A 12902-nucleotide genomic window follows, 5' to 3' on the forward strand; every position below is an offset into this window, starting at 1 on the left:
TACAGTCTTGAGCCACCGCACCCAGCCTGCTTTTTCTATAAGTAACTTTTAGATTTGGTGTCTAGAAAATCCTTACATACACTTGAATTACTAAATTTTAAAGTAGGTTGGAAATTGTGGCTTCTGATGATTTTCTTTCTTTTCTTTTGATAGACACATAGCATCTTTCCTATCAGTCTTCAAACTAGTATTAATAGGCTTAATAATTGTTGGCAAGGATCCTTTTGCTTTCTTTGGCATGCAAGCTCCTAGCATCTGGCAGTGGGGCCAAGAAAATAAGGTATGTAACTTAATAGCTTTGGTAACTGTAGGTTTTTACATTGTCAATGAAATATTCTAATAGATTTTCTTATTTTGAATACTTGTTATTGATTCAACTGTTAACATGTATTATTTTAATTTATACCCGTTTTATCTCTGGGGAAGTCACTTAACCTCCCTTGACCTTTATTTCCATATTGATATATTAAGAATGATTAGGTCTTATCCTTTTTAATTTTGGGGGACAGGGAGGTGTTAGTTTAGTATAACCTAGGCACAAAATAATTTGTTATCTGATTTTGATTGTATTACTTAGGTCAAATCATATCCAACAAAACATATATACATAATGTAGACCTTTTAAACCAATTAATGTCATATTAGTGGGTTGATTCACATTAAAAAGGGGATTCCCATTAACTTGTTCTTATCAAAACTCATCTGTCTCTTTTTAAATTCTTTGTCCTTTGCCTCTTCTGTTTATGGATTTGTTTCAATAATTGCCTGAAAGAAACAATATAAATATACTTAAGAACTTTGTCCTGTTTCTCTTTTCCTTTGTAGGGTCTTGTTGCTGCATACATTCTTTCTAGATTACTCTTATTTTAATTTATTTTACTTAAAATAATTTTTCTGGAGGGCTTACCATCCTGTCAAAAATGGGTCTAATTTTTATTTTTCTCATGGATTAGATTTTTCTAGGCTTCCTTTTATGAAGTCTTCTTTTTTGGAGTCTTCTATCTGGTCTTGTCCTTTAATTCTAGGCTGAATACCTGTAGCGGACTGCTGCATAGCTGTACTTCTTTTTCTTTGGTAACCATTTCTTTCCAGTAACAGGCAGGACTTCTTAATATAAATATCTTCAAGTGATATTTCTAATTGAAATATATCTCTACCTGGTAGGTTTTATGACATTTCCTTGTGTATTGTTCCCATGAAAATATACTTAACATTCCCAAATGGTAGAGTAATTCCTGTAAAAACAAACCCCACCTAGCTCCTGTGGGGTAGTAGGGAAAGCTCTTTCTCATCTGCTGTGAACATTTGATTTATTTTTCTGAAACAGCTTGCTGTGAATTGGCATTCTCACTGCATCCTACTTTTAGTCTGGTGATTTTGTTAACGTAAAACTTTGCTGTCCAACAAGAAACACCTAGTCACTTTTAGGAGAGCATAGATTTGCCTTTGAAAGGTGAATGAATGTACTTTGATATGCCTGTGCTTTCTAACGTACTTTATTAGTTTGACTTAAAATGATTCGTTTGTAACATATACAGGTTGTATTGAATATTATATGGAGTTACTAATTTTGCATCACAAGTCTCTTATGAATTCATATATTATAAAAATGGTAAAGTGAACTCTTATGCTTATATTTTTTTGTTTAGCTTATTAAGGCTATTATGAAATCTCTTAGAAATTCTGAGTACATTATGAATATCATCTATAAGTGCTTCAGCATGTGTAGAGCTGCAAATTAATATTGGTTTACTTTTACTTTATGTATGTTATCTGAACATATGGAACAGCAGTAATAGTTTTTATGGGAATTTTTAAAGTAGATTGAAAAGAGCATTTGCCAAAAATGACTTTGCATGTTGTGCTTAATTATATCTTCTTTTAGGTCTATGCATGTATGATGGTTTTCTTCTTGAGCAACATGATTGAGAACCAGTGTATGTCAACAGGTGCATTTGAGATAACTTTAAATGGTAGGTTCTGAATAGTTTGCATTTTGTGATAGATTTTAAATGATTTATAATGAGTATCAAGCTTTTATCTTTTATAATAAAAGAAACTTCTTTAGTGTTTGTATAAAAATAAGTTTATTTGAAAATTCAGGAGATAGAATAATTTAGAAAATTTTAACTTATTTTTTTTTAAATTCGCTCCCTCAGCTTAATCTCTTTACCTCTACTGGAACTTCGCATCTTTGAATTCCTTGAGGAGTTGGCCCTCTTCTTATATCAGATTGTCTCTGTGAACTTTATGTACTCCCATGGCTTTAAAATAACATCTGTATGATGATCCCTAAATGTATATCTGTCAGTCTCTCTCCTAAAATGCTGTGCTCAGGAATCTTAAACATAACCTATTCTAAAATAAACGCTTGCTTACTTCTCCTTTCTATAATGTCTGTAAACTCTTTTGCTCCTCCTCTGACATTTCTCATGTATTTAATGACACCATCATTTGTCTACTCAGTTGCCCATGCCAGAAATCTATGATAACATCATCGTCTTCCCTAGTCCCCCTATTTGATGGATTACCAAATCTTCTCAATTCCACCTCCTAAATTTTTCAAAAATCTACCTTCTGTTCATCTTAACTGCCACCACCCTAGTACAGGCCACAATTAACTTGTTACCCTTTTCTACATTCTCTAAACCAGGGGTTGGCAAATATGGCCTATGAGCTAACAATGTTTTTTACATTTTTTGGTTAAAAAAAAAAGTAATATTTTGTGACACATGGAAACTATATGAAATTCAAACTTCTGTGCTTATAATTCAAACTATATGAAATTCAAACTATATATAATTCAAACTATATGAAATTCAAACTTCTGTGTTTTGAGTTGCATCAATGAAAAATTCATAGAAATTTATATAGGTACCTACATAATGTTCTTGATTTTTATCTCTTGGTCCATAAAGCGTAAAATATTTAGCATCTGCCTTCTTACAGAAAAATTGACCAATATCTGTTCTAAACAATGACTTTTTTTTTTTGGGAGACGGAGTCTTGCTGTGTCACCCAGGCTGGAGTGCAGTGGTGCGATCTCAACTCACTGCAAGCTCTGCCTCCTGGGTTCACACCATTCTCCTGTCTCAGCCTCCCGAGTAGCTGGGACTACAGGCGCCCACCACCACGCCTGGCTAATTTTTTGTATTTTTAGTAGAGACAGAGTTTCACCCTGTCAGTCAAGATGGTCTTGATCTCCTGATGTCGTGATCCACCTGTCTAGGCCTCCCAAAGTGCTGGGATTACAGGCAACAGCGCCCAGCCTAAACAATAACTTTTTTAATGCAAATTTTATCTTGCTGCTTCATTGTTCCCAATTCATTAAATGACTTGACTTTTTTCTCAAGATAAAGACCAGAACATTTAATGTGGCCAAAAGACTCTGTATTATCTAGTTTAGGGGTTAGCAAACAAAGGTCTTATGGATCTTATCCTCTGCTGCTTGTTTTATAAATAAAGCTTTATTAGAACACAACCATGTCCATTTGTTTATGCATTGCTACAACTGCATTTTTAGGCTACAAGAGTTGAATAGTTGTGTCAGAGACTGTGTGTCTTCCCTAGCCCAAAATGTTTATTCTCTGTCCCTTTACAGTTTATTGACCCCAGTCTAATCCTTTCTACCTTCCTATCTTCCCTTATATCACTCCTCTTCTATATTTCTCTCAGCCATGCTGATTTTCTCTTACATTTCATGTGTGAAGCTCCTTTCTGGTCTTTACATTTCTGTTCTCTCCCTCAAAGGTTTTCTACCCTCATGAATCCCCACTCTGTCATGGTAATTTTTCTTTATCTTTTAAATCTCATTTAAATGATACTCTTTATCTGACTAGACAGGGACAGCCTTGTGTGTATGTCCCTCCTAGTACAGTAGTGCCTTTCAGTTTTGGCTCTAAGTACACAGTAATTTTGTAGCCATTTGTGTAGTTCTTTTGACATTTCCCCTACTGGAATGTAAATTCCCTAAGAGCAAGCAGTGTACTTTTTTGCTTACTTTTGTATCCCCAGTTGTGTACATAGATGATAAATATTTGTGGGATGAGTCCATATTATAAAATCATCTTTTATTTTTGGGGGGGCGGTGCCATTTATTTTTATAGATGTACCTGTGTGGTCTAAGCTGGAATCTGGTCATCTTCCATCCATGCAACAACTTGTTCAAATTCTTGACAATGAAATGAAGCTCAACGTGCATATGGATTCAATCCCACACCATCGATCATAGCACCACCTATCAGCACTGAAAACTCTTTTGTAAGTTGTTTAAAATATAGCTAATGTATAGGTTCCTGTTTATTCTTATGACTCAGCAAGTTAGTAAATATTACGTATATTATTGTTATGCGCATCTGTGTGAAGAGACCACCAAACAGGCTTTGTGTGAGCAATAAAGCTTTTTAATCACCTGGGTGCAGTTGGGCTGAGTCTGAAAAGAGAGTCAGCAAAGGGAGATAAGGGTGGGGCCGTTTTATAGGATTTGGGTAGGTAAAGGAAAATTACAGTCAAAGGGGGGTTGTTGTCTGGCGGGCAGGAGTGGGAGTCACAAGGTGCTCAGTGGGGGGACTTTTTGAGCCAGGAGGAGCCAGGAAAAGGACTTTGACCATGTAATGTCATCACTTAAGGCAAGGACCAGCCATTTTCACTTCTTTTGTGGTGGAATGTCATCAGTTAAGGTGGGGCAGGGCATTTTCACTTCTTCTGTGATTCTTGTTACTTCAGGCCATCTGGGCATATAAGTGCAAGTCACAGGGGATGCATTGGCTTGGCTTGGGCTCAGAGGCCTGACAATTATCACTTGAGTTTTCAATTTAAGATTAAACAGAGGGATATGTTCTTCGTTAAAATGTTGAAGTGTATGAAGAGAGTTTGGACCTGCCAAAATAAAGTCAGGTTGTTAGTAATTTTATCTTCAAGGCTTAATAATTGGGTCTGAAAACCTTATTTTCTTTACTCTAAATTCCTAATGGCCAGAGTTGATATATTATGCTAGAGGTGTGTGTACTTCCTGTCCTTACCTTCAAGTAATTAGTTCCTGAGAGTATGCAAATTCTTTGAACATACTCAAGATAAAAAATTTATAGGCTAATGTGTGAACACAGAGAGGTATTAGTTAACTTTTGCTTAGCAGAGTTGTTCTCAGTTTCTTTCTGATCAATGAATTGGCTTTCTAAAGAGTTTTTATGAGTGATTTTGAAATAAAATATTTTTTTTTTCTATATGTCTTTCAGGCATTAAGGGATCATTGCAAGAGCAGCGTGACTGACATTATGAAGGCCTGTACTGAAGACAGCAAGCTGTTAGTACAGACCAGATGCTTTCTTGGCAGGCTCGTTGTACCTCTTGGAAAACCTCAATGCAAGATAGTTTTTCAGTGCTGGCATATTTTGGAATTCTGCACATTCATGGAGTGCAATAATACTGTATAGTTTTCCCCACCCCCCACAAAATCACCCAGTTAACGTGTGTTGTTTTTTTTTTTTTTTTTTTTTTTTCAGGTAGACATTACTACCTGTAACTTTTTTTCTTAGTTGTATATGAAAAAGTAGAAAATTGAGTTACAATTTGATTTTTTTTCCAAAGATGTCTGTTAAATCTGTTGTGCTTTTATATAAATGTTTGTTTTTTGTAGTTTAAAATTGATTATTTGGGAATCCAGTTGAAGTTCCCAAATACTTTATAAGAGTTTATCAGACATCTCTAATTTGGCCATGTCCAGTTTATATAGTTTACAAAATATAGCAGATGCAAGATTATGGGGGAAATCCTATATTCAGAGTACTCTACGAATTTTTGTGTATGTATGTATGTGCGTGTGATTACCAGAGAACTACTAAAAAAAACCAACTGCTTTTTAAATCCTATTGTGTAGTTCAAGTGTCATGCCTTGACCAATCTAATGAGTTGATTAATTAACTGGGCCTTTATACTTAACTAAATAAAAAACTAAGCAGATATGAGTTAAATTTAAAAGTTTCAATTTATTGCTCAATGTACCTGTTAACATTATATTTAACAATTGTCTGCTGAAATTTTTGTTTTTGATTTATGGATAATTTCATAAGAGTACACACTTTAGATATATAAGTAATAGGTTCATTTACCATCTGTAGGATCATTGAAACTCATCTCACTAAAGAAAGTTCACTTGAACCTCTTTACAGCATTGATATTAGGTGAACAGAAATTACCTGACTAATAATTTGTCTAACATCATATATCAGAATTTTATTGTATATGATGAACAAAACTTAAAATTTTTTAAATTTAATTTTTAAATACCGTTTCAGAGTTCTAAAAAGGCAGTTTTTTAGAAAACTTAAATTGTTAAAAACTGTAAGAATAACTTGGCAGAAATAGAGCCAGAATGTAGAAAAATAGTCACGTAACAGCAGTCATAACATACTTCAGCTTCCATATAGGAATAGAAGTGGTAGAGCCAAAAGTGATTTAGGGAAAAATTATAAGGTACAGGTTGAGTATCCCTTTTCCAAAAATGCTTGGGACAAGAAATATTTCAGATTTCATAATTTTTTCAAAGTTTGGAATATTTGCATTATACTTCCAGTTGGGCATCCCAAATATGAAATCTGAAATGTTCCATGAGCATTTCCTTTAAGTGTCATGTTGGCACTCAGAAAGGTTCAACATTAAGTCCACCTAACACTTAGATATTAAAGACCTAACTTTCTGTAACATTTAACCTTATAGTTTGTCATTGAATATTTGTTGAATGCATGTCAGGTAATGGTCTTGATTGTGATAGCTTCAAGATGGAACATACTGTAATCTCCAGATGCTAGGAAGTTAGTTTAATAATTTACTGCAGAAAATTGATTAAATGACTGTCCTTTTAATTAAGAGTGTGGAGCCATTAACCTCAGTTCTTCATATAGTGACAAGAGTCCTTAGAGATGGTTATTCAAGTTCCTTAGAAATTGTTATTCAGGTATAACATCATCTTATCTTTGACTAGAGCTTGAAATCTTGTTATCTGATTGTGTACCACTCCAAATTCCCTGCCTTCTGCAAGTTGAATGTCTTGCTGAATGTGTCTAGGGGTTCATCTTCAGTAATCGACATTCCACTAGTGCCACAGTTAACTTCATGACATGTAGACATTCAGAACTTGAGCCTTGGATGTTCCTGTGGACCTGACAGTTAAAAATATAAAGAACCTAAGATTCAAATACAACTTTCTCTCTTTGCCTTGGGTTGAATAACATGTCTTTTGGAGAATAGCTTTAAGTGGCTTAGACACTGATAACATTCAGCTATATTGTTGACACCTGTTTTGTCTTATGCTTAGCCATATTTAAATGTTGACTTTAATAGAGTCTAGTGAAAAAATGAGTGGGAAGAATGAATATAAAAGTAATAATATAAGGAAAAAGGGAAAGTAAACTATTTAGAATGTAGTTTTGTTATATTCCCAACATTTCAATATTTATTAGTTACTTGTAAATTACTGTGGCAGTGTAGTTTATAAATGTCTGTGCACTATATTAATTAGAAGACCATAGAACATGCCAGCAGGTTGGCTAATGCTATGGGGGTTTTTAACACTGTTGCCATTGTGGAAGAAATTATTTGGTACATTAATAAAAAAAAATTGGTAAAACATGGCTTTATACCTCGGTGTGTAAGAAGTGCAAGACAAATATGCTTATTTCTTTTTCTAGAATATAAGTGATATTATTTGCTTATGACACTATTAATGACAGGAGTCAGTCAGCCTTTATAGCTATCAAAATATGAGATCCCAATGATGATTCTTTCTTACTTTGAATGTTAATTAGTTTGGGACTTTGATTGACTGGCAAACATTTTATCATTGTCAGAATTTAGTTTAGGTTTCAAAAATAGCTTACAGGATTTTAAACATGGTGTGGTATTCTAAAGCCTTTTTTTAAAAAAGAGATCTTTTTGAAAGAAACAAATGAGGATTGTAAAGTTTGGGGACTTACCTCTGTAGCATTGTGAAAATAAACTTTTATTAAGCTGATTTGAAAGGATCTCCTACTTTGTGGAATTAAATCTACACTAGAGCACTTTATATGGTAACTATACTTGCAAAATTTTGCATTATAAAAATTATTGTCATTACTTTTTAATGGCTTCTTAACCTGACCAGTGTTTACCACCCACTGTCAGCCTGGCACTCAAGTCTTACCACCCTCTTGGACCTTACGCTACTTCTCAAGACTTACAGTCTACTTGTGCTTCAGTGCTGCTGAACTGTCAATAGCTCTGTGATGTATTCTATGCTGGAGTGGTCTAAAGTGGAACAGTTTACATCACTGTCCGTCTTTACCCCCAACCTGCAGAATTCCTGAAACACACTAACATCCTTAAATCTGGAAAGAAACAAAAATGAATGCTTTCCCTCTATTAACTAGTATAGACAATTTAACAATCTCAGAAGAAAGAGCAAAGATCAGACTTTTTTAAAAAATTCAGCTGGCTCCTTTTCCCCTAGGCTTCAGAAAAGCAAATAGAAACAAATAGATCCACAGGCCAGGTGCAGTGGCTCATGGCTGGGAGACCAAGATGGGTGGATTGCTTGAGCCCAGGAGTTCAAGACCAGTCTGGGCAACATGGTGAAATTCCATCTCTACAAAAAAAAAAAAAATTAGCCAAGCATGGTGGCATGCACCTGTAGGCCCAGCTACTTGGGAGACTGAGACAGGAGGACTGCTTAAGCCCAGGAGGTTGAGGCTGCAGTGAGCCAAGATTGTACCACTGCAGGTGACAGAGCAAGACCCTGTCTCAAAACAAAAAACAGCAACAAAAAAGAGACAGACTCAGCTCCAAACTGTATCTTGAAGAAAAATATGAACTGGTTTCAGATACAGTAGAAAGCTGTAAAGTCATCCATTCTATATCAAGACTAATAGAACGTTTTCTTTTGCCTATGTTAAGCATGAGCAGAATAAAAAAACACGCAGACAAACAGTAGTGGTTTTAAAATTTTAATGTGCTTAAAAATCACTGGGACAAATTTCTGGATCTCACTCCTAATGATTCCGATTTAGTTGATCTGAAATGGTGCCAGGTAATTTGCATTTCAAACAAGCCTCAAAATAATGCAAATACTGTTAGTCTGTGGTGTATACCAGGTGTCCCCAATCCTTGGACCATGGACTGGTAGTGGTCTGTGGCCTATTAGGAACCCAGCTGCACACCAGCAGGTGAGTGGCAGGCAAGTAAGCATTACCTCCTGAGCTTGCCTCCTGTCAGACCAGCGCATTAGATTATCACAGGAGCCCGAATCCTATTGCGAACTGTGCCTGCGAGGGATCTGGGTTATGTGGTCCTTTTGAGAATCCTAATGCCTGATGATCTGAGGTGGAACAGTTTCATCCCGAAACCATCCCCCCCCCCCCGCCCCCCGTCTGTTCATGGAAAATTTGTCTTCCACAAAAGTAGTCCCTGGTGCCAGAAAAGGTTGGGGACCGCTGGTCTACACTGAGTAGCGCCATACCACAGCAGAATGCAGAAGAAGATTCATGAGTCATCCTAGGTGCATCACATGTATAGAATGACTTAACACAAATTCAGCAAAATGGGAGCTCAGGAGATAAAAAGAATGATATGAGAGGGAGATTATGTTTCTAAGAAAACACTGACTTAATTGTCCCAGTCTTATCAATGCAACACATCCTTTCTTGTTTATCACTTTACAATCTTTTGCATGAATTTCTTTTAGAAGGAAGTGTTAAATCTTTGAGTATAAAATAACTGGTTTTAATTGCCACATTTTCTCAGAGCAAACCAGGCAATAGCACGCCTACATTATCCTTAATTTACAGTGACAACTGATTTTGATTTTCACATTAAACGAAAATCTATTTAAATTCTTGGAATTCTGAGTAGAGAAAAATTTACATATTTAGCTTTATTAGAGTAATTAACCATAATAGAACTGTTTAAATTGCCAGGGAAACCCCGTCTACTCTTGTCCCCACCAACTCCCTGGAAGGATTAATTAGTTCATGTAACTGAGAAAGTCCAATGTAGAATTGGCTTCAGGGATTCAAATGAGAGAATCAGAACTCTCCTCTAAATTGGCCTCATTTTCTCCATGAACCTCACCATAATTAGGGAAGAGAGTTGGGGAGGGGGGTGAGAAAGGGGGATGATGAGGAGGGGAAGGGAAGAAGGAGAACATGGATTAAACTCCCAGAAAAGTACTCTGGTCCAACTTGTGTGTCACATTTCCTATCTTGGAACTTCCTCACTTGGTATCTACTCCCTGATCATTTTGTCATCTGTTAACTCCTTTTTCCTTTATTACCACTTCCACCCAACCTCCTTCTCATTCAGGGTTATAATTGTTTAAGACAAGCCTATTGCTTTGTGGTTATAGGCTGCTCAGATCAAGTACTGCTCAGATCAGGTAGCTATTTAACCTGTTTGAGAGTTGTCTAGAATGGATGGAGCCAGCACTTGACTGCTTGGTTAAGAAACAAAAATATTAAGGCCTAGGGAAGTTGCTACCAACATTCCCTTGGGCCACTGGCCATACTTGTCTGTTCTGTGTACTAGCAACTCTTATAAGAGGAAAGAAACAATTACAAGTCCTTTATTACTCTTGAGTTGCTAAGAGCAGATCTTTTTGAAAGAGAGTATGCTGTTGACATTTTTCCCTAAGCGTTTTAAAAAATAGTATTAGAAAATGCTGATGAATTTTGTCTTTTAAACAGCTCATAAAATTTAGGAATAAAATTAATTTTTAATATATTAAAATATATAATGTATACAAGCAACAGGTGACTCATAAATGTGATTCTTCCAGTAAAATTGTGTTTTATACAGATGTATAGGAATTTGGTGTTGAGATCTACTTCAGTACTTCAATTTTCAAATTTAAAAAAATGGCCAAGAGAGGTTAAGTGTCTTGCCCTGGTTATATAGCTTATGACAACAAAACAAAACCAAACAAACCAACCCTACACCCTTGGGGGGTCTTGGGGAAAGCAGAATAACAGCAGAGGACTTTGTCAGGAATTAGGTGGGAAGAAAGAAGACAGTAACAAGGCAATCTTATAAATTTTATCTCAATTTCACTTCACATTTATGCTTTAGCTAAGATGAGCTGAAATTTTTCAAATAAACTGAAAAAGGCAGGTGTATGTGGTGCAAGATACACCAGAGGAAGGCAAGTTTATGTAATAATTTCTTATCCTAATATAACGAAATTCAGGTTTCAGATTGACTAGGTCTATTTCCCCACTTGGAAAGATCCTTACCCAAAAGCAGGTTTATAAATTGCAGTTCTTCAGACCACTTATCCTGTTCACTGATTACTTGATGAGAATTGAAAACACACAGAGATTACCAGCTATGTGTCCCAGGTAACGTGGTTACCTCACATGTAAGGTAACTTTAAAAACAGCACGCCTGTCCGGGCTCAGTGGCTGACGTCTGTAATCCCAGCACTTTGGGAGGCTGAGGCGAGTGGATCACCTGAGGTCAGGAGTTCGAGACCAGCCTGGCCAACATGGTGAAACTAAAAATACAAAAATTAGCCAGGCGTGGGGGCGCACGCCTTGTAGTCCCAGCTACTTGGGAGGCTGAGGCAGGAGAATTGCTTGAACCGGGAGGCAGAGGTTGCAGTGAGTCATGATCGTACCACTGCACTCCAGCCTAAGTGACAGAGCAAGACTCCATCTCAAAAAAAAAACAGCACACCTGCCTCAGCTGCAGTTTGGATCACGTGTTCTCTCAACATTCTTGCCGTTTTAATTTGGTGAAATGCTGTGTTCAACTAGATCTCAACTTTGCTGAAGCACTGGCCTGCCTGGGACCATGGCCTAATGTGGCCCATTGCAAAACACAATTTTGTTGATGTCTCATTTTAAAATTCATCCCCAAAACATTTTATTTCAAATTGTTCATTGCTGGGTTTAATATAAAAATTTTGTTTTGTTATTCTTAACTCCCTAAATCTTTAAGCAAAATGGATGCTCGGGAAATGCGTTTCTCCTGAGGCTGCATGTAACCCCTGCATGTTATTCCCCATGGGTTTGGAGGAATGTGTGGAGGAATGTGTGTATGTGTGGACAGCATCTTAAGAAATAAGGTGATCATTATAGAGTCATCTTCAAATTTGTGTAAGTTTTCTAGATAATTTGCAGTACAGCTTTATGCTTAAGGATTATTGCAGTAACAGAAGAAGATGTGTTTCAGGAACTTTGTATCCAGAAGATGTATGTGGGAAGATTATATGGAAAATGAAGATAATGAGTTTTAAAATAATACACAGTTACAATACCAGAAAAAGCAATTAAATACTGTACAAAGTAATGACAAACATGCTGAAAACAGTCTTGAGGAAGGCTAAAATGGTGGTTCCATAAACGTTGACTGAATGAATGAATGTGGTTAAGGCAGTGGTTCTCAACTGGGGTTTTACTCTCCAGGCTCATACAGAGTGGCTTCTTTGGGTCCTGTAATGGATCCTGTTCTTAACCACCACCTCTAGCTGGGACCGGGGGTGGAAGAGTCTTATCCTAATCAGTCCCCAGACGGGAGAGGGCAGTGCTTGTTTCCTAGCCACTGTGAAAGGCTGAAAGCTGTTAAGGAGGCTTAGTGTCATTTCAAGCAGTCTCCCTTGCCTCTGTGAGTAGTTTTTCCATATTTATGCTTAAAACAGAGGAAGCTTTTCATTCCAATAATGAAATAAAAGGCTAAATTCAAGGTAACAAACATTTTAGTAGGAAAGATTGTCAAGGATAACAAACCAACAAAGGGAAATAGCTCTTATTAGCTCTTTTCTTCTTTTGATTAGAGAAAAAAGTCAAAGAACTACTTTTGAGGCTTGAAGTGGCTAGAGGACTACCCCAGAGGACACAAAGAAAGAGGGTTCACAGTGTTTCTAGGGCACTTCCTGTTTT

At 36.4% G+C, this 12902-nt stretch overlaps 1 protein-coding gene across 1 annotated transcript in view; it reads left to right on the top strand.

Annotated features, from left to right (window-relative positions):
- Window positions 1-8018, top strand: part of SELENOT (selenoprotein T) — a 34201-nt gene extending 26183 nt beyond the window's left edge. The window contains exons 3-6 of the mRNA XM_023232083.2: window positions 154-280; window positions 1886-1973; window positions 4107-4260; window positions 5235-8018. Of these exons, the coding sequence (XP_023087851.1) occupies window positions 154-280; window positions 1886-1973; window positions 4107-4231 (340 nt within the window). The 3' untranslated portion in view covers window positions 4232-4260; window positions 5235-8018. The remainder of the gene's footprint in view (window positions 1-153; window positions 281-1885; window positions 1974-4106; window positions 4261-5234) is intronic.
- The last annotated feature ends 4884 nt before the right edge of the window (window positions 8019-12902 follow it).

Source organism: Piliocolobus tephrosceles, chromosome 2, assembly GCF_002776525.5.
Source record: "Piliocolobus tephrosceles isolate RC106 chromosome 2, ASM277652v3, whole genome shotgun sequence".
Taxonomy (NCBI): domain Eukaryota; kingdom Metazoa; phylum Chordata; class Mammalia; order Primates; family Cercopithecidae; genus Piliocolobus; species Piliocolobus tephrosceles.